This window comes from Eubalaena glacialis, chromosome 11 (genome assembly GCF_028564815.1).
Source record: "Eubalaena glacialis isolate mEubGla1 chromosome 11, mEubGla1.1.hap2.+ XY, whole genome shotgun sequence".
NCBI classification, from domain to species: Eukaryota; Metazoa; Chordata; class Mammalia; order Artiodactyla; family Balaenidae; genus Eubalaena; species Eubalaena glacialis.
Window position 1 is genome coordinate 7,426,781 of NC_083726.1, and position 21,463 is coordinate 7,448,243.

The 21,463-nt window shown below is 52.6% G+C and overlaps 2 protein-coding genes and 1 long non-coding RNA gene across 5 annotated transcripts in view; 1 reads left to right on the forward strand and 2 right to left on the reverse strand.

The window, feature by feature from the left end:
• Window positions 1-620: 620 nt before the first annotated feature.
• CCDC134 (coiled-coil domain containing 134) lies at window positions 621-17,432 on the reverse strand. Of its 3 annotated transcripts, XM_061204565.1 has the most exons (7): window positions 17,306-17,432; window positions 15,542-15,660; window positions 14,720-14,841; window positions 14,050-14,134; window positions 12,046-12,227; window positions 11,695-11,766; window positions 621-3,130 (listed from the first exon to the last, which is right to left on the reverse strand). In XM_061204565.1, exons 2-7 carry the CDS (start codon window positions 15,642-15,644, stop codon window positions 3,005-3,007), a joined length of 690 nt encoding a protein of 229 aa, XP_061060548.1. In that variant the 5' UTR covers window positions 15,645-15,660; window positions 17,306-17,432; the 3' UTR covers window positions 621-3,004. The 3 variants fall into 3 exon arrangements, with proteins under 3 accessions (XP_061060548.1, XP_061060549.1, XP_061060551.1); XM_061204566.1 differs by lacking the exon at window positions 11,695-11,766; XM_061204568.1 differs by lacking the exons at window positions 11,695-11,766; window positions 12,046-12,227; window positions 14,050-14,134.
• Window positions 17,433-18,609: 1,177 nt separating this feature from the next.
• LOC133100716 (uncharacterized) lies at window positions 18,610-21,248 on the forward strand. The gene is made up of 3 exons (XR_009702521.1): window positions 18,610-18,692; window positions 19,991-20,174; window positions 21,013-21,248. It is a non-coding gene; the product is annotated as an uncharacterized LOC133100716 (long non-coding RNA).
• The window catches only part of MEI1 (meiotic double-stranded break formation protein 1), a 65,779-nt gene continuing 63,164 nt past the window's right edge, over window positions 18,849-21,463 (reverse strand). Inside the window, exons 28-31 of the mRNA XM_061205107.1 lie at window positions 21,056-21,162; window positions 19,985-20,116; window positions 19,682-19,794; window positions 18,849-18,894 (exon numbers count right to left, since the gene is read on the reverse strand). Coding sequence (XP_061061090.1) covers window positions 18,849-18,894; window positions 19,682-19,794; window positions 19,985-20,116; window positions 21,056-21,162 — 398 coding nt within the window. The remainder of the gene's footprint in view (window positions 18,895-19,681; window positions 19,795-19,984; window positions 20,117-21,055; window positions 21,163-21,463) is intronic.

The following is a 21,463-nucleotide window of genomic DNA, read 5'->3' on the forward strand; positions in this document are numbered from 1 at the left end:
CGCGCTTACTCCAGCTGTCTCACCCCGGGTACCTCAGAATCTCCCGCAGTCCTTTAAAATAATGCCAGTGCCCGGAACCACCACAAGCATTCTGAGGTGGGTTCCGAGCACGACATCTTGACAAAGTTCCGCAGGGATTCTGAGGCGCAACCCACCCACGGATTCCCACTCCTTCAGCCACCGCACTTCCAGTGTTGCAGCTGGTCACGATGTAAACAACTGTGCAGGTTTCTAGGAATTTATACTAAGGAATAAACGTATGAGTGCTCAGAGAAGTGCGCCCTCAAAGGAGCTCATCAGAGTCCGCTGTAACTGGGAAAAATTGGGAAGTCCAATAAGGACCTGATGAATATACCTGTTGACAAAGACTTCCACGATATATTGTTAAAAGGGAACACTATGTTTCCTGCTAGTCTGTGAGAGGTAGCAGTTGCTTTGTGGTCAAGACGTAAGAGTTCAAAGACTGGGTGGAAGCAGCCATGTGGATTCACTTACAAACCGTGTGACTTTGGGCTGGTTAAATAACTGTTCTTTTTTTTTCCTCAGTTTTTTCATCTCTAAAACCGGGGGGAACAGTGCACCCTTGTAGTGGTGAAGATTAAGTGAGATCATCTGCATACTCATTTTACAATATTTATTGAACATTTCTGTGGCAGGCAAAGAGACAGTTCCTGCCCTCTGAGAGCTTCCAGTCTGGTGAAGAAAACAGACATTGATATTTAAGACAAAACCTAAAATTATGAGGAGAGAACTGCATCTGGCATAGCTAGGGGAACACACAACACGGACAAAGGCCCCGAGGCAGGAGCTGATGCAAGCCAGCACTTGGAATAAGTCCTGACACACAGTGCCCATACAAGGTAGCTACTATAACTGAAAAGTTACATGTGATCTGTGTGTCACATGAAGGACAAAAAGGATGGAAGGCCCAAGAGCTGAGTGTCAGTGATGGTTATGGGAATGGTGGGATTTAGGGTGAATTTTACTTTCTTCTTGGTATTTCAGTATTACTTAAATTACTTTTTATAATTAACATGTATAACATAATAAAGTACCTTATTTGGGGGGAAAAAAGACAAGAAAGTTCTTTTCATTGTTTACACGCAGGAGTGTTGGTATAGATTATAATAGTCTCACCCTGAAACAAAAAACCAAACCCTGCTGCCCTGCTCTGGACAAGGCACTGAGCTGGACAGTGCCACCTGCAACTCCACCATTCAGTGGCTCTCACAGGGCTCCCCACAGTGGGGGGTGACTGTCTGCTGGCATACCATATGACTCACTTTCACTTTGGTCCAATGCCTTCCCGTCCCAGAGCCTCAGTAACCCTCTGCAGAGGGCCACCTGAGTACCAGGAGGTCAGGTAAATGGGCACAGTGCCTCCCACCCTGCAGCTGTTCCCATAGCTCCCAGCTGGAGCTGCCCAGGGAGGAGAGCAGAGTGGTTCTGTTTGTACCTTTGAAGGTGTCAGATGGGAAAACTTGGGCCCACTGGAGGGTGGAGAGGAAGGGATCAACCAAGATGGTGAGAAGTGAAGGTGTAGAAGGAAGAACCCAGGAGGATAAAGATGCTAAATGGGACAGAGGTGAACACAAGTTAAGACTGGGCTCCTCTCTTTGGCTGTGCATACAGTGGGTGCTCAGCAAATCTACGGGACGACTGAAGAACCATCAGAGAAGGGCTGTTGTCACTGAGAAGCCAGGCCCAAACCTCAGAGAAGCAGTTTAGGGCTGGGCAGTGGGTTCAGACATTATCAAATTAATTACACCAATGAAGCCACAGCACAGGGAAGGGGTGGGCCAGGGTCACTCAGCAAGTCTGATGGGCTAAGACTCTGGGTCTCCCTTGGGCACTGTTAGTGGTAGAGGGTTGGGGATAGTTGTGTGTCTCTCCCCTGGCTTGGCAAAGTCAAAGAGACAGAGCTAGAATTCCCCCCAGAGCCCCTCCCTTCTCTGCCTGGAAGGGATATGACAAGGGTGGCTGCCCACTCAGGGCCTAACTCCCTCTGCAGCTTCCCTGCTCCATGGCCCTGGTCTTTTCTTACACACCTCCTGACACAGGGAGCTTGCTGTCTGATCAATCCAGCTCGGAGCAGCCCTACCATTACAAAGCACAGCCTCCTGCAGAGCTGCAGCCTGTCCCCCAAGCGCCCCCACCCGCAGGCTACGGTCTCCCTGCGCTGCCAGAGAGGACAAGTTGATTCTTCCCAGAGCCTGCTCAATGACTGTCCCTGGATATCTGAGGACAGAGATCATGCTGCTCCAAGGCTGTCTTGGGCTAAACACCCTCCCAGGATACTTCTGGTCCCTTCTCAACACGGATCCCTTGTCCATGACAGTGCTGAGAAGGGAACTGGAGGTCAAAGCCAAGCCCCTGCTTTGCTGCCCCACCAGGGCTTGAGGCTCCTCTGAGGAGGAGGAATATCCTCTAAGGTGGTCTCTACATCTGAGGGCCCCCTATCCCCCGACCCAGGCCCCTCTCACCTGCCCCATGGAGAGGCTCACAGCTCCCTGGGGCCCAAACCAACCTGTTAGCCCAGAGCATTTGCTGGCTTTTATTGTCTCTGCAGGGGACAACTGTGCCAGGCAACACAGTGACACAGTGGGGCCAGCAGCAGGCATGACACCTCCACACACGGCTCAGAGCCTAGTTCTGCTGCCTCCCCAGGAAGGGCAGCAGCCAGCTGGCCAGCGGTCCTAACCCAGCGGGAGAGTCCAGCCCAGGATCCCTCCTGCTCCCCACAGCGTCTCTACAGGGTTAGGTCTGCAGCATAGCGCCCTCTGAAGGCTCCCTTGGCACCCCTCCAGGGAGGTCCCTGGGAAGAAATGCAGCCCTCTGCGGCCCAGTCCCTGCAGCTGGGGCTCAGAGCCGGCTCCAGGGGGCTGAGCAAACTCGGCCTCCCCTCTCACAGGGGCCAGCTCTCACCACCAGTCATACCGCTGCATTCTCCTCTTCCTCCCGACTGGCCTCCTCCTGGCCCCTTGAGCCCTGGGCTGCTCCAGGGCTATAACTCGGACTGGGATCTTGAGATCCGAGGGCCTTTTCGGATCTCTTTCCGCTTCTCCTCTTTCTTCCGGCGTTTCTCCTCTCCTCTCAGGGCCTTCTGGAAAGGGTCAGTGCTGGTGATGAACTGAGGGGAAGAGTAGAGTGGTCTGATTAAGTCTGCTGGCAGCAAAGAGTTCCCTCTGAGCTAGGCCGCTGTGGGGACAGGAAGGTCACTTAGACACAGGCCCTGCCCTCGGGAAGCCTGCAGACATGGAGATAGTTAAATGGGCTTGGGGAAACTGCTGAGCGGGTCTTGGAAGATAAGCAGGAGCTTGCCAAGCAAACAGGACGAGGGAAGAGGACATTCCAGGCAGAGGGATGGGTGCTGAACCTGCATGGTGCATCTGAGCAACAACAGAAAGACTCCACTCAGGGTGAAGGGGCTGAGTGCCGAAGACCACCGCAGACCCCCAGAACCCTGAGGAGGAGATGGCAGCCAGCAAGAGTAAGACAACAGGGGTCCTGCTGCTTGCGAACAAGTTGCAACGTCTAGGCAAGGGAGTGTACGGGAAGCAGGTGGGCCAGAGGTTAAACTGGCAGACCCTGAAAGAGGTGGAAAGAAGATGACAGTGGTGCCTAGGCTCGTGGCTTCCACAGTGGATGCACGGTGGTACCCAGGAAGGAGATGGAAACACAGGGCGAGCTGGGTAGGAGGAGGATGAGGACTTCAGCCGGGGTCATCCCCAGGCCCTCTGCTCTTCTTCCCCCACTCTCCAGACCGGCTCATCTGAACCCAGGGCTTCCGTTCCACCTCTATGGTCAGTTACCACTCAAATGTGCATCTCCCTATCTAAATGCCTGTCTGACACCTCCACTAATGTGCAAATGTGCCCCAAGCCCAGCATGGCTCCATCTCCCCAAAACCCAGTCCCCTTCCAGAGTCTCTGTCCTCATGAACAGCAGTGCCCCACAACCCAGTCGAGGCAAGTAGGGCAGAGACCAAGCATTCCCCCCACCCCCACCCCTACCCCTCACAGTCCATTGCCAAGGCCTGGCCCATTTTACCCCCTAAGTCTCAAACCCGTCTACTTCTCTCTGTCTCACCTATCCTGCTGCTACCCCCATCACCTCCCCCACCACCCTCCTGATAAATCTGGGCATCTCCCAGGATCTCTCCACACCCTCTTCGGTCCCTCTTAAGCCATTCTCCTCACTGCAGTTAGCTATTTTCAAAATGTAAGTCTGACTCCTGCTTAAACCCTTCCACGACTCTCCGTTACTCTCAGGACAAGGTTCCACACAGCTGCATCTGCAGGTCCACCCTGCCCCCCTCTCCCCCTCCCTCACTTCTGGTCCCTCGGTTCCTTGGCTCCCACTTCCAGGCCTCTGCACGTGCTGTGGCTCTTCCCAGCCCCCACCCCCTCTGCCACATTAGCTCCAGCTCAGCTGTCACCGTCTTTGGGGACCTGCCCTGGCTCCCGGCTGGGGCTGCCTCCTCTGCTTCCTTCTCAGTGCTTCTCCCCTGCCACCACCTGCATCTGTGACCACCTGCTTCGTGCCTGTTGCCCCCACTGGACCACACTCTCCACGAGGACAGGCGGATCGTGTCAGATGCTGCTCACTGAGCCACAAGCCCCCAGTGCAGGGCCTGCCGGGATTATAGATGGCACTTAGCATGTATTTTTTAAATGAATGAATGAATCACGTTAGAATATGAGATACAATAGTACCCAAAACTCAGGTAACTTTGTTGGGAAGTACACCCATTTTATTTGTTCATACGATAAATCTGATGTTTGATCAAGGTAGACGTTAAAAACAAATTAGGGGCTCCACCTTGTGGAGTAATGCACCTACCATGTTAGACTGAACCACAAGTCTGGAAGACGGGGTGAAGTCAGAGAAGTGCAGCCCAGAGAGGGTAAGTGATCTGCTCAAGTCACACAGCTAGTCCCAACTGGGGCTAGCCCCCAGGCCTCCCACTTCCCTGACCAGTGCTTTCCCTATCACACTCTGCCTCCTATCCCTACAAGTTAATTCTGATCCTCTTGGGAGGAAGGAGGAGCTGGGAGACCCCTCAAGCCACAGAGGACTCCACACTCTTGGCTCTGGCTTGGGGAAGGACAAGTCAAGAGATCCTGGCCCCACCAGCCCCAGCTAGGTGGGTCAGAAGAGAAGCAATGCCTATCCCTTTCCTGGATCTCCTCCCCGCTAGGCCTGGCTAATGCCTACTTTAAATTCTGATGCTAACCTCGAGTGGACCCTTCGTGCTGCCTGACAATCCAGAATGTTTCCCTGCTCTACTCACTCTCCTGCTCTCCTAGACACACCTTGTCCTCGAACCTCCATCACTCCTCCCCTCCTCACTCGCAGCCCATGACCTTGCTTCCTGTTCCAAAGAGGATGGAAACACTCAGAAGACAACTTCCGCAAGCTCCCACCACCATACCCACCAACCCACTTGCTGCTGTGCCCACACTGCTCTTCCAGGCTAGGCCACGCCTCCCCCCGGGCACCAGCTCTCCTCTCCCCCCTCCCTTCCTCAGGGATGAGGCTCCAGCAACTCTCCTACCCCTGCACCATCGGTTCTTCCTCCCTAATGGGTGGGTGGGGGGGGGGCCCCATCAACATGCAAACGTGCTGTAGTCTCTCCCATCCCACTAAAATTTCCCCTGGAAACCACACCCTCCTCCAGCTAGTCTCCCATTGATCTGCTCCCCTTGAAAACAAAACCTTTATGATAAGCTACAAGGATATACTGTACAACATTGGGAATTATAGCCATCATCTTGTAATAACTTTTAATGGCGTATAGTCTGTAAAAATACTGAATCACAGGCTTCCCTGGTGGCGCAGTGGTTAAGAATCCACCTGACAATGCAGGGGACGCAGGTTCGAGCCCTGGTCCGGGAAGATCCCACATGCCGTGGAACAACTAAGCCCGTGCACCCCAACTACTGAGCCTGTGCTCTAGAGCCCACGTGCCACAACTACTGAAGCCCACATGCCTAGAGCCCGTGCTCTGCAACAAGAGAAGCTACCGTCGTGAGAAGCCTGCGCACCGCAACCAAGCGTAGCCCCTGCTCGCCGCAACTACAGAAAGCCCACATGCAGCAACAAAGACTCAACGCAGCCAAAAATAAAAATAAATAAAATAAACTTAAAAAAAAAATGAATCACTATGCTGTACACCTGAAACATAAAAAAAAAGAAAAACTCTTCAAAAGCATCACCTGTACTTGATGGGATGCGTGCACTTCCTTTCCTCTCATTTTCTCCAAACTCAGTCTTCTGTCCCCACCACTCAACCAAAACAGCTTTTACTGAGATCTCTGATGGCACGTCTCCATGCTGCTAAATCCAGTGGCTGATTCTCAGCCGCATCTTCCTTGATCCTCCAGCAGCATCTGACAGGAAGATCACTTCCTCCTTCCTGTCACTTTCCTCACATGGCCTCTGGGAAATGATTCCCTCTTGGGTTTGCTACACTAGCACTGACTGATCCGTCTTGGGGTGCTTTGCTAGTTCCTCCTCATTCTCCCATCTCTAAGTGCAGGCACATCTCAGGCCTCAGGCCTCAGACCACTGCTATATCTGCCCTGCCCTTCTGCTACTCTCACATTTGTAGCTCTAGCTTGAAGCTCTCCCCTGAAATCCAGTCATATACCCAGTCGCCTCCTTGACACCTTCATTCAGATGCCCATCAGGTCCAGAAACGAGGTCTTGATCCCCGATCCAGCCCTCGACCTTGTCCCACCAGTTTGCCCATTTTAGAAATGGCAGCCCCATTCTTCCACACACTCAGGTAAAAAATCGTCGAGTCATCCTTAATGTAGCTCTTTCACTCCAGATCTGCTTCCTTAGTGAATTTTATTGGCTCTGCCTTCAAAACAGAACCAAAATCTCACCATTCCTCACCAGCGCCATTGTTGTCACCCTGGTTCAAGCCACCATTAACTCCCAAATAGACAAGCGCAGCATCCTCCTTACCAGTATCCATCTCCTCCCTGGTCCCCCTCACTATTCTCCACACAGCAGCCAGGCTGATCCTTTAAAAGGTTAAGTCAGAGACCCTCACCCTGCTCCTATGTGTCTTGGAGCCAAAGCCCTTGAGAAGACATGCAAGGGTCCTGTGCTCTAGCCTACAACTCTGACCTCACCCCCTCTCACACGCCCCACCTTTCTAAATATGCTTCCAATTCAGGGCCTTTGCACTTGCTGCTCCTTCAGCCTGGAATGTTCTTCCCCCAGAGACAGAGCTGGCTCCCTTGCTGTTTCACGTCTTTGCAGTAAGAATCTTCTGTGTCCAAGTCATGTGAAATAGCAACTGTATTCCCACGTTATCCCTGGAATTCCTTAACCACATTCCTCTGCTTTTTTTCTCCGTAGCCCTTATCACCACCTATCATACATTTTTTATTGACTGTCTGTCTCCTCCAACTAGAATGCCATTCCCAGGAGGGCAGAGCTAGAATACTTCTCTAGTGGCTGGGATTCAGTAGATGCTCACTAAACGTTGAACAAATGCATGTGCTATGCCTCTGAGCCTTTGTGCAAGCTGGTCCCTCTGCCTGGGAAGGTCTTCCCTGAGCTGGTCAACCCGGCACTTCTTACTTATCCCAGCGCCTCCGCCCCCTACTTCCATAGGCTCCCTCGCATGGGTCCTTCCCTCTTGCACTGGTACAGAGATCATGCTAGATTGGGACTGTGTTTCTCTGCTACCTTCCCCAACAGACGGTGAGCATCTTCAGAGCAGGGAGAGGGCCAGCTCCCTCTGGACTGGGACAGTGGCCAGCATGAAGCCTGATACAAGTTGGCTCTAGTGATGGGTATGTAGTAGGAGGGGACTCCCGGAACACCCACTGGTATGGAGAGAGTGCCCAAGGTGAGCGGAGCAAACCTGGGCTGTTGCTGGTAGACAGGTCCACACGGGATACCAAAAAGTGAGTAAAATCTTGGGACCGTCCCCAGCCAATAAAAGTAAGGAAAGTATGTTGCTTCTGCGGTATGCCCAAGCAGAGCACATTATGATGAAGCTAAATTACATCTATCCTGGAGCCCATTCTCTCTCACCCTCATGCTCTCACCCTCCTCATGTATGAGAGGCATTCACGATCTGCAGGGCAAGGAGAGCCAGTGACACAGCAAACAAAGCATCTCCATGGGAGCCCCCTCATTGGGAAAGGCAATCTGCCATGGCCTTGAGCATCCCTGCATGTTCTTGCCGCGTACACCAAGAACCCAGCCCTGACTGTTCTTACCCAGGCCATTTATCAGGGTTGTGACTGCAGCAAGCAACCTTGAAGGATGTGGCATCTTGGTTTTACATGAAGGGGAGGCAGCTACGCTAGTGTGGAAAACCATATCCCCCACTCTGTCACCTGAAGCAAAGCCACTAGTTCAACAGGGCCCTCGAGTCAGAGGTTCCTCTGAATACTCAGGCCTGTCCTCTGATTGTTCACCTAAATTAAGAGCTAATGGTGCTGTGCAGAAGAGTTAACATAGCTGGCCTCACTGCTATCTTTTAGGCCTGCTTCCAAGGTTGGTCTTTGGCTGGTGTCTGGGAACTTGGTTTCTGGGAGAGATTCCCATCACCCTAACTGATAAGAGTGGCTCACTGCACCTAAACTGTGCAAAAATGTGGTTTATGCTAAACACCCACTTTCCTTCTGGAGTCTGGAATTTTGGTATGTGCTCGGCAGAGGGTGCCTACGTGACCAGTTCCCAGTAAAAACTCTGCGCACTGAGTCTTTAACAGGCTCTCCTGATAGACAACTTTTCACACATATTTTTATAACCTGTTGCTGGGGGAATAAATTGTGTCCTGTGTGACTTCACTGGGAGAGACTCTTGGAAGCTTGTGTCTGGTTTCCCTTAGACTTCACCCAAGGAGCATTTTCCCTTTGCTGATTTTACTGTGGATCCTTTCACTGTAATAAATCATAGCCTCGAGTACAAGTACACACTGAGCCCTGTGAGTCCTCCTAGCGAATCATCAACCTTGGGGCGGCTTTGGGAACCCTCGGCACAGGTGACCATGGGCAGCAGCAGCCATCTAGCCCCAGGGATGACACTGGAAGACCAACTGCCATAAAGGCTAGTAAGGCAACAATCTGAATTAAAAGCTGTCACTCCTGCCTAGACAATATTCCTAATGACCAGGCATGTTGTATTCTTACTGACTGTTGTCAGTGTCCGAGCCATCTGGTCTGCCAGATGAGCAGGATACAAACTGGCAGATCAAAGGTGGCCATCCCTCTTGGGGGCCATGAACTGTGGAAACAAACTGTGGTTGACAATGGGACAGTCTGGGTCACTCGCTTAGATGCTCATAGCCAACTCTCTGATGAGACCAACCAGAATCAAAAGGCTGATCAAGCCTACACAGCCCAGTTGACTGGCACTGCCACCTACATGCATCATTGTACTAAATGTGGCAATACACTCACCACCATGGACTGACACAAAGCAGAGGACTCTGTATTTCTGGTTCAGCTACTTAGAGTCCCTGGTTGGAACAGTATGGCCCAAGATCATTAGAATAATGACCACTTGGGGGACTTTCCCTGGCGGTCCAGTGGTTAAGACTCCACGCTTCCACTGCAGGGAGCACGGGTTCGATCCCTGGTCGGGGAACTAAGATCCTGCATGCTGCGTGGCACGGCCAAAAAAAAAAAGAAAGAATAATGACCACTTGGTTGAGTACACTCCTTGCCAAGTCCCCCTGTGGGCCAAGATGGTAGACACGTGTCTGTGGAAATCTTGCAAAAATGCCCTTGTCCCACTCACATCTGACCCTTCTGAACAAAAAGTCTAGGTGAAAGTACGGAATAATTGGAGAAAAGTGAAATTATAGGTCCTGGGATGTGACTTGTTGATTTTGTACCAATAATCTGGGGAGGGAGTGCCTTAGATCCCAGGAGGTGTGTGGAACAATTAATCCTCTTTGTCCTTTAGATCCAGCACTGCCGCCTGGCAAAACAATCCTAGGGTCCACCCCAGCCAAGCGGCAGCTGCAGTTGAGAGTCAGACCAGCTGTCCAGTGTGTCATTCTCAACCACGTGACAGGAAAATTCACATCGACGCAGTCAGTCCTGAACTATTCTGCTGTGCCTGATACCATCAAAGGCAGCTCCCAAAGTAACCCCGTGCAGACACACAGACCAGCACAACCTTGCTTCAGCCTGACACACACATCCACCTGCTTCTCCTGACCCCTGAGCGAGCCCGGTTGTGCCATGTAGGGCAACTGAGGCTGCAACTCAACAGCAACACTGCCTCCAGGGCTCAGCCAAACAATGCAATGGTGACCCAAATCAAGTGGTAACATGTAGGAGACAGTGGGCCACAGAATGCCTCTCCACTGGGGATGAGCGTTGCTTCGGGTCTATCTATTGGCCCCTGTAATCACTGGCAATGACATCAAAGATCAGCAGCTCAGTCTAAACCCTTGTATGGGTGGTAACAGATGATAGATTGGTCTTAGACCGCATGCTGATTTTCTAATGTAAGACCTACTGCCCCCGCCCCCGCAGGACTTACCAGAGCTGGCTAAGCCCAGGACCCTGGAGCACATGGCTGAGACCAACACTGCGCGTGGCCGCATCCTGCTGCTTAGAGCCCTACTGACAGCAGTCTGAGACAAGCTGAACAAATGTGGTCCTAGTCTCTACTGATCAGATCAATCATGGAATAGGACATTCATGTAGAAATGTGAGTTAAGCCAAGACACGTAGGGCTGATGGATGGACTGTGGGGAGGCAATCTCCATCGCCCTGCACGTTCTTGCTGGTACACTGGACCACTCTGTACCTGGGCCATTTCTCAGGCTGTGTTTGCAGAAAGCAACCATGAAGGATGAGCTGATGTCTGCCTGCAAACAAAGACTTGGTTTGCTTCTGTTCATTATAAAGGTGGTGAATTTCCCAAGCTTGGTGCTCCTAGACTTGATGCAAACCCACTGCATGCGTGGCATTTGCCTGGGCCCCTCTGTGTCACCCTCCTGGCACTTGGGGAATAAGGGAAACCCACATGACCAGGCCAACAGCAACTGCTTTTGCTGCAATAAACTCTGATGTCTCTAACCTGTCAGCATCCATGAAACAGCAGCAAAATCCTAAACCTTCAGAGGTCCCTCCCTACACCTGAGGGGAGCTTGTGATTTGAGGAGTACAGTGCTCCGGCCCTTCCTCCCTGCCGCTCTGGCCCTGCCCTGCCACCTCTGATCTCTTCCTCCCCTCTACTGTGTGTCCGTATCTGTCGTGCTTCCCCTGCAGCTTCCAGCTCTCAGAGCCCACCTCAACCCCTAGGAGGAGAACATGTACAGGAATGTGGGACAGAAGCCTGGCTGGGTGCTCAGAGGCTCAAGGGCAGAGAAGCATGGCCTGACCTCCCATGGCTTCCCTGACATTCGCCTGATGGGAACAGTGCCTACCGTGCACTGGGATGGATGTGTTCATAGTCTCTGACTGGCCCTCACAGCTGAGGTCCACACTGCACGGACAGACAGGGAGCTGAGGCTAAGACAGGGCCAGCAGCTTGCCCGAAGGTACCAGTGAGCGAGTGATACTCAGGCCCAGACCCAGGCACTTCTGGCTCCACGTCCAAAGCCTTCATACTCCACTCTAGGTGCCCCAGCCCCTGCAGGCCCTGGCCTCCCAGGGCTCAGCAGAAGCCAAGCAGACATGGCCACAGGTCCCAGCAGCTCACCTCTGTGTGGTCTACTTTAAATGGGTTCTGGAAGTCAGAGTCTTTCTCGCTGATTCCCAGCTCCTGGGCCATCTGCGGATGAGGAAAAGCTAGTCATCCTCTGCCTTCTCCTGCCTCCTGCTCACCCGAGGGCCACTCCCTCCGAGGCCTGAACAGATGTGGGCCAGGTGGTGACCCCTAGGGACCCAGGTCAGCATAGAACCCCATGAAAGGGCACCTCAAGGTGGCCCAAGGCTTATCACAGAAAACGCAACCAAGGGCTGACATTCAGGCCTCACAAAAGGCAGATGCGTGGCTCACAGCGTACCATCAGACAGAGGGCTCCCGGACCTCCTCCGCCCCAGTCCTTACCAGGCTGAGGATGGGCGAGTGGGGGCCCTGGTCAAAGACGCCCGACTGGTTGCAGAAGCTGATGCCCCAGCGGATGAGGAGGTTCCAGTTGGAGTTGTGGTCAAAGCAGTGGTGCACGATCCTTGGGAAGCGCAGCACCACATCACCGAAGAAGGCCGTGTTCTCCACCACTTGGGAGAAAGCTGGTGAAAGGACCCTGATGAGTGGCCAGGGGAGATGCCCTTCTACAGCCCTCCTGGCCAGCCCTACGCACCCTCCAGAGAACAGAGGCAAGCCCACTAATCAGAGAAGGGGAACGGTGCCTGAGGCCCACAGGCTGCTGACCACATGTACAGTGCATGCTAAGGGCTTTATGTCTACCAGGTCACTGAATCATCAAAACCACCTTTAGAGGGAGATGTGTCTACTATTCCCATTTCTCACATGGGAACCTGAAGCTGACAGCTCGTGAGTAGCAAACCTGGGCTGCAAACCCAGGGCTGTCTGACTCCAAAGGACATGCTCTTTCCCCTGTATCTCACAGATCAGAAGACTCGTTTGCCATGGGGACCAGAGAGGTGGGTGTCATTTTGCACATGGAGGCATATGCATCCCATGAGGCTTCGCTGGGCCTAACCTCCCCAACTTGGTATCCTAATGTCCAGAGCTGGGCCCTGGTGTTAACACAACTACAGTGTCTGTGAGGGGTCAGTTCTGTTAGGATGGCCAGGGAACATATCAGGGTTTGTTTTCTTTTTAGTATATGCCCTATTTTATTTTATTTTAAATGCTTAAGTTCTTATTTTGAAATAATTTTAGACTTACATAATACACCACAAAATTCCTTCACTGGGCTTCCTCTAATGTTATCATCTTATATAACCATTGCACAACTATCTAAACCAGGAAATTAACATTGATACAATACTATTAATCAATCCATAGACCTAATTTGAATTTGGTCAGTTTTCCCACCAATATCCTTCCTCTAAGTCAACAAATCAGTTTAGACTGAGTTTAGTGTCCATTATGGTGGCAGGTCCCCCGACCCAGGCTAGCATGAAGAATAGTAACTATACACCCAGCCCTGGTGGCAGCCCCTGTTTGAGTGACCCCTATAGATACGGCCCAGGCAGCCCTCACCAGCACTGGCCAGGCCACACAGAGATAAGCAGACTCCTACAAAGATATGCCAGGTTGGGTCTGAGACAAGTGGGGCAGGGACCCCTGGGCTTCAGAACAATCTTGAACCGCAAAGAACTCAGGAGTTCGCTTGGTTTACAGGTAAGAGCCAGGCAAACCACCTGTCCTCTTTCATGTGGAAACTGGAGGTAATAGTGCCTTCCTCAGTTATAGTGGAGATCAGAGAAGATATTTGTAACATGCCCAACATTCAATATGTAAAAGCTCCTTCCTCCTGTCTCAGACAGTGTGACCTAACAAACTCTACTGTTAGAATGTAACCAGTTAATGGGGAGAAATTACCACTGGAGAGAAATTCTTGGAAGAGGAGATGAAGGGATTCAAAATATTCTTTTATTTATCTATGTTGGTCTCACCTTGTCTCAAAAAGGATTTAAGGGGGTTGAGGCTTTTAGAACAGTAGTAAAGAGTGATGGTAACTGCTCCCATGGGCCAGTCACTTCAACAGGCCTCAGTTTTTTCTCCTATAAATGGGAACAACCCTTGCCATCTCTACCAGGAGGGTCAGGGTGGTGAAGGCAAGGATTTCTGGAGTGGAAGTGGGCAAAGGCTCCTCCCTAATTCCCCCGTCTCAAACACCTAACCACACGACAGAATATATCTGTGTCAGGGACACAGAAACTGGCTCTGAAATGAGCCAAAAAACACTCGGAGAATCATATACTAAGTGCCCAACCACCCAAAGAGACTCCTTGGAAGGTGCCACAAGAGGGTACGTCCAGAGAGCGAAAAAAGAGTGACAAGAACAAGAGGGAAGGAGCAGCTAGAGAAGATCAAGGATGGAGGGGGGAAGAGGAGAGGGCGAGATTGGGAAGACCATACCATCCTTCAGTTTCTCGTCCTGGGGGAAGGGCCCATCTGGGAGCACATCTGCAGCAATGAGCACTGTCCGGGAGTCCTCCAGCACCTGAGGGAACCCCACCTGGGCTGAGTGGTTTTGAAAAGGTCTTCCCAGACCGGCCCCAGCCCCATTTACTTCAACCCTACTTCAAATCTTCTGAGGGGCTTCCCCGGTGGCGCAGTGGTTAAGAATCCGCCTGCCAATGCAGAGGACATGGGTTCGAGCTCTGGTCCGGGAAGATCCCACATGCCGCAGAGCAACTAAGCCCATGCACCATAACTACTGAGCCTGCGCTCTAGAGCCCGCGAGCCACAGCTACTGAGCCCTCGTGCCACAACTACTGAAGCCCGCGCACCTAGAGCCCGTGCTCTGCAACGAGAAGCCACCGCAATGAGAAGCCCGCGCACCGCAATGAAGAGTAGCCCCCGCTCGCTGCAACTAGAGAAAGCCCGCGCATAGCAACGAAGACCCAACATACCCAAAAATAAATAAATAAATAATAAAAATAAATTAATTACAAAAAAAAAAATTTTTTTCTGTGCATGCGCTTCCACCTCATTGAATACCATCCCCTTGGGGAACTCCTACACATCCATCAGTGCCCAGATCAAACACCAGGCCTGCCATGAGCTGCCCGCTGCCTGCATGCACCTTAAAGAGCCCCTTGAGCATGACATCAAGGATCTTGTACTGCTGGTGGACATCGTTCAGCTGTGCTAGGTTTTTCAGCGCCAACAGCTGCTCCCGCCGCTTCACCTCAAACATCTTCTTGTCTGAGCAGCATTAAGTTAAGGAACTGGCACCAGTTCTCCTGCCTGGATAATCCAGTGGTCCCGATCGAGGTGGTCCACCCTGGCCAGCAAGGCTCTGCCAGGGGCATAGATGTGCATGCCTGGGACTCCCCAGGGAACGAATAAACTCTCTGAGAAGCATATGAATCCTGCAACGTATCCCTCATCCACTTCAGAGGATTCCACACCTGACAACCTGAATACAACCCTCAGGACCTGGCTCCTGCCCTCCCCTCCCCATGGTCTCTCCCCAGTCTCCCACAGCCACTCACTGCTCCAGAACCTCCGCCCCTCTGCTCACACTGTACACTCTGCCTGGGGTGCCCCCCACCCTTCTCTATGAGTTTCTATTCTTTCAAGACCCAGCCCTTGGGTAGGCAGCCCAGTATGCCAGGGCTTGGTCTCCGGCCAGGGTCTCACCCAAAAAGAACGAGGCACGTGTACAATCCTCAGAGTCCTCATGGCTCTGAGATATATGCCTTGCCTTCTCAATTTAACATATGGGGAAACTGAGGTTCAGAACAGAACTGACTTGATCAAGGTCTGGTTAGAGCACCTTACTTTTTCTCTCCTGTTCCTATTAGGGGGGTCTGCTCCATCCCTGGAATCTCCCAAGGGGTTGTGGGTATAGAGAAACCTCATTTATAGACCCCTCAAAAACACCTCCAACCCCAAAGGATACAGATCTTCAGGCTCGGGTCCAGGGAGGTCCTCAGGGTGTCTGTGACTCCTGTCCCAGACAGTAGCAGGACAGAGAGGAAGGCCAGGAACTGAAGAAGGTCCATATCCAAGACGCTGGAGCTAGGGGAGTAACCCAGAGAAAGAAGGTGAGACCCAGAGCTTGGTGTTATATGAAACAGAAAGTGAGTTGAACAGCAACTTCCCCTGACATGACACAGCCTCCAAATACCAAGAACCCAGCTTTGGGAAGCCCTGGAGCCCCAGTTCCCAGTCCAAGGCCAGTGACCAACAGACACAAAATAAAGACATGGGATGATAGGAGGGAGGGAGAAAGATAAAGTCAGCAAGGCAGGGATGCTTAGAGAACAGGGATCAACGCCTGGAACCCTGCACTGGAGCTCTGGCTCTGCCTGACTTCGGGACCTCGGGCAAATTGCTCAGCCTCTCTGAGCTTCATCTTCCTCACTGCAAAATGCGGATAAGGAAGTCATCTCCCTGTTGCAGAGACAGAAGGCTGGGTGAGGCACTGTGCCTGAGGAAGGAGGGCCTGGTCAATATCATTGCCTCTCAATTCCCCCATCCTGGCCTCTCAGGAGGCCCAGGCAGTCAGAGATGTGAAACTTCTGGGGTTTCCCACCTTTCCTGACTTCTGTCATCAGAAAGGAAGAAGGCGTGCAGGGTGGGAAGGGAGGAAAGACAGTCTTGGGATAAGACAGCTGTTATTCTCTTAGGAACCATAGGCACCACAAGCAACACCTGTTCCTATCTAGCCAACATTCTCCAATTGCCTACTGAGTACCTGTCATGTTCTAAGCACTGTTCTAGAGCCGGGAATACGGCAGTGACAAACAAAATTCCCTGCACACTGGTACTTTCATCTCTAGTAGGGTTAAGAGACAACCAATAAAGTTGTAAAACAAGCACAGAAAGATGACAGGGAATCAGCAAAGTGCAATATTAAATACAGTAGTCAGAGGCAGCCTCTACTCAGATGATAGCTGCCCAATTGTACCCACGTGGAGACCAAAGCACAGAAAAATGAGGTGACTGCCCAAAGACACTCATGGATTCTCAGGCTAAACCAAGAGTCTTAATGAGCACAGGCTATCTCAGAGCTGGCCACTGTTCTACTAGGACACCTAGCTGTGTCCTAGAGATGCTCAGTTATTGACAGTGAGACCCCACACAGATCAACCAGAGAACCGCCCCCACCCCACGCTGATGAGACAACTGAAGCCTAGAGAACGGGAAGAAATAGTTCAAGCTCACCCAGAACCCTTACCTTCCACCGTCACGCTCCAGACTCAAGGGAACCAAACACTGGTTAAGGCAGAACTTGGGGTCAGGGGAAATCAGACAGCCGGTAATGACTGAAGCAGGAAGAAGTGGGAAAAGAAAGCCGAAAAAGCGGACTGCGTGGGGCAGATCCTGCTGTCTCTACTGTTACTCCCACTTATCCGCCTCTCAATCCCGCTCCCTGCCCCATGAGTCCCCAGAGCTCTTCCCGGCTGGGCGTGCGACTGACTCCGAGGCCATTCTGCAGAGGTGGCTTGGTGGTGAATCCTGAGCCGGCAACCCGGGCTCGGAGACCAGGGTCGCTGCCCCTAGCCTTTAGAGCTCCGGGAAGAGAAAGTCTTTCTAACGAGGAGAGGCGTCCGGGTCCGCGAATCCCAACCCCCACCCTGTGCAGCCAGTTCTGGGCCCTCGGTCCCACCCCCGCCCCCCAACGGGAGCCTGCCTGCCCGGCGCCCCCGCCCCCACCTACCAGGCCGGGCGGGCGGGCGGACAGGAGTCAGCGTGCACCTCGCCTCGAGGGTCCGCAGACGACCGGCAGAGGCGCAGAACCTGAGTGTCCCAAAGCAGCCACGCAGGAACTGCCGAGCACCGCCCCGCCCACCGCGCCGCCCCCGCCCCCGCCCAAAGATCGTGGGCCGCGACGGCAGCTCCTTGACCTAACTTCCGGCCCCGCCCAGTAGGCTCCGGCGCTAGCCCTGCCCGAGGGCCGTGGGAGTTCGGTCCCGCCCACCCTGCGTGGCGGCTTGCGCACTTGCCGCGCTAAGGTCGGGTTGGAGGAAATAGTCAGCCTGCGGTGTGTGTCTAAAGTGAAGAACGCGTCAGCAATAATGAGGCCCTAACCCCTGCCGGCCGGGCGGCCTCCCCAGCGCCCTCCCCGAAACTGTTTCGTTAGCTGAGTGTTGTTTTTTTTTTAATATTTATTTGGCTGCACCGGGTTTTAGCTGCGGCGCGCGGGATCTTCCTTGCTGCATGCAGGATCTTTAGTTGCGGCATGTGAGAATCTACTTCCCTGACCAGGGATCAAACCCCGGCGCCCTGCATTGGGAGTGGGGAGTCTTAGACACTGGACCACCAGGGAGGTACCAGCTGAGTGTTTTTTAAACTGCAGTTGTCAAGATCAGTTTAGTGGGTCGTGGCTAACACTTTTTTGTTTTTAAGTAACGTGCAGTGCAGAGTTGGGGCATACCCTGCTCACCCCTCGGATCCACCAAGTTCTAACCCAAGTTCGTGGGGTCCTTCCCTGTCCTATCATTAGGACGGAGTTCAGCCCAGTTTTGCGTAGGGTCAGTCCAGCCAGACGCAAGGGCTAGCCAGTTACAGGCACGGGGCCCTGGCAGACAGGCGGGAAGGGAGTTAAAGGCCCTGGTGAGCTGAGCTCAGAACACGCGCGGGCAGTTGTGGAGGGCAGACATTGAAAGAACTGCATACGTGTGTGCACAAATACACGCTCTGAGGAGGGCCGGGAGAGAAAGGAACACAGGGGACCTACTCTAGCCAGGGAAGAGCTGAGCTGGGGCAGTTTCCCTCAGCTAGGAAGGCTGAGAAGGTTTTGACCTGCTCACCTTCCTTGCCTGGAAATTGTACCTATCTCCACTTTCACCTGAGGTGAAGCAGCAGGTAAAGTACTTCCCAGAGCACTTGGACCACAGCAGCACCAAACACATGGCCTTTCTCTGCCCCTTCTGCCCCAAGGATGGCCTGACTGACGTTTTCAACTGAGGTAACCAGCTGGCGTTAGCAGAACAAATCCCTCCCCCTCTCTCCCTGAGGAGGCCATCCATCCTGGCTGAGGAAGCAGCTGGAGGGAGCCAAGATAAGTCCAAAGTGAAATGTTTTTGGAGAGCCCACACAGGCATGTGAGTATATCACTATTTCCTGATTCTATTTCAACAATGGAGTAAATGGCTCCAGATGAACGGCTGCAGTTGTCATCCATTTCCCCCAAACCACTGTGCCCTGACTTTGTCTTCTCCAGGTCTCAGTTCTGTTTCTGGGCCTTCAGGTCCTGAGGGTCAGTCTCTGATGTGGGACAGGGATACAGCCACTCCTCCCAGGCAGCTGGCAGCAAACATGAGAGGAGAACAGCAGAGAGGTGGGGCCAGCCATGGGAGAACCACACTTCCAGGGCCCAAAAAGGCAAAAACAGTCAGACAAGAGCAGAGGTGCACCTGAGAAGAGTGGGATGGATTCTAAAATTGAGACCTGAACACCTGGGCTAGGTAGTTGCTATACATCAGGGAACGGTTCCATGGAAAGGGTTAGGAGGAGAGCCAGGGAGGCCACACACACACCTCCAGACCACAGTGTCCCTGGAGCACCACAACGACCCCTCAGAGGGCCGGTGAGCACTGCCCACAGCCCCAGGCTTTCTCAGGGACGTGCCAGTCACCCAGCACCCTCCCCCACCATGTTGTGCTTAGGGCAGCGTCTGTGCCAACCGGGCTTGGGCAACTTTCTCCAAAGCTCCTGGGGAAGGACTAGCTCCCTTCTGAGTTTGGTGATATGACTTGGAGATGGTCATGTCTGGGGTCAAATTCTGATGCTATCACTGTGTGATTCTGGGCCTGTCATTTAACCTCTCTGAGCTAAGTTACAACTGTGTTAACACTCCTAGCTACTGTGAGGATTAGATACAGTGCATGTAACATGACTGGCCCTGGGTAGGAACTTATAAACAGAGCAAGTCATTGTCATTGCTACCACTGTTACTCTCACTGACCCCTGCTTGCCTTAGAAGACGGGGCTGTAGACAGTGCAACTCTCTATCCTGAAGCATGACGCTATAGCTTCCCATTGCCTGGGTGACCTTGCCCAGGCCAAAGCTCCCAGATGCAAGAAAGGATACATCATGTCCTGTAGGGGCGGCTGGGCCATGGAGGCCCTGGGGGAAAGACCCTCCAAGGAGGCCTGCAGGGTCTGGGCCATGCTATGATCAGCCAGGAGGCCCATGCTCTGGACCTAGGGGGAGAAGAAGGTGGGGAAGACAGGCTTTCTTAGTGCCCACTCCATAGAAGCCCTCTCTACCCTCCACCCCCTGCACTCCTGACCTCCCATTGGCTGCTGTGGCTAGAGCTCCCCGCCTCCACAGGGAAGATGGTATGGAGGGTCTGGCCTCACAGTGGCTAAATAGCATCCCCTTCCCACCCACCTGCAGGAAGAAGCCACGCAGAGCCTGGAGTGTGGTGCTGGAGAGGGTAGAGAGGTCAGCCAAAGCTGCGCCTTGCAGAACATGGCCCACCTCTTCACGAGAGAGGATGCTGCTGCTCCGGAACCGCACAAACTGGCCCAGGGAGAGAAGCCCCAAACATGTAGTGATTCGGCATCTCCTTCATTCACAGGTATTTGCTGTGCCCTGCCAGGCTGGGGGCATGGATCTGAAGCCCACAGAACTCTGCCTTCAAGAGCTCAGTGTTGGTAGGCAGGGGTGGGGTTGTGTCACAGGAGAGTGAGGTAATGAGGAGGATTGCAAGACCCTGAGAGTTTGCTCTGCTGACCCCTTCAGTCCCCCCACTCCCACCCTGCCCCTCACGCTAGACTATGTGTGGTTACCCAGACACACCACCACATGCTCATATACCTGCTGTTCTCACTTCAATACTGTACCTGCAATACTTTTCCTTCTCTTTGCCTATTAATCCTTCAAGCCCCAGCTAAAATGTTACCTTCACTGCTGAATGTTTTCATTTTATTAAAGAAATACAGGCATTAACTGGGTGCTTACTATATTCTTACTCACTTCTCCCTCCCAGCTCTGGCAGAAGCAATTACTCTTTTCTCTGGGTTCCTACAACAACCATTGATTTATTCATTGATCCACTTCACTGTCATTCACAGGCTCCCTGCCTTGTTTATTCAGTGGGCACTTACCATGTTCTAGGCACTTAGCATTATCTTCTACTCTTCCATTAATAACATCATATTTTAACTATTAATTTCCTTGTCTACCTCCTTCTCTAGACTGAGGGACCTTTAAGGCAGAACATTTGGCTCACTGACATCTTTGGTACCTAGCACAGGATCTGGCAGGTGGTGGGCAGGCCCTGGTCAATGTTTCATGAGTGAATGAGAAAGAATGTCTGGGTAGTCTGGTTAGAGGAGATGTGGGCATTCAGAGGAATTCTCTAGGCAGGCTTCTTGTAGGGTGAAGGCTCATCCAGCCTCTCTACCTTCTTGGAGGATGACATTCTTCAGACCACAGGACCATCCTTTCTGCACTTACCAGGGTCATGAGCCTCAAGATCTCAGCTCTGAGGAAGGAATTCTCTCCAGCATCCAGGAGGGTAAATAGCAAAAACCGATTCCAGGGCTGGGAGGCCACATGGAGTGCTATGGGAAACACCAGTCAACCGTGCGTTCTTAATGCTGCTTTTCCAAAGGCCTTGGAACATTGCTAAAGAAAACTTTCTCCTATTGGCTCAAAAAAGGGTTGCTCAGCAAAGGCAGGGCATTGGACAAGCTGACCCCAGGGGGTTTCTTTCTCCTGGGCTTCTATCCACCCATGCTGCCTGGCACAGGGAGACCACATATCCCACTATTGTGGGAGGCAGGCAACAGGAAGAGCTCTGCCACTTAAGAGCTATGTGACCTTGGTTGGGGCAAGTTGCTTAACCTCCCTGAACCTCAGTGT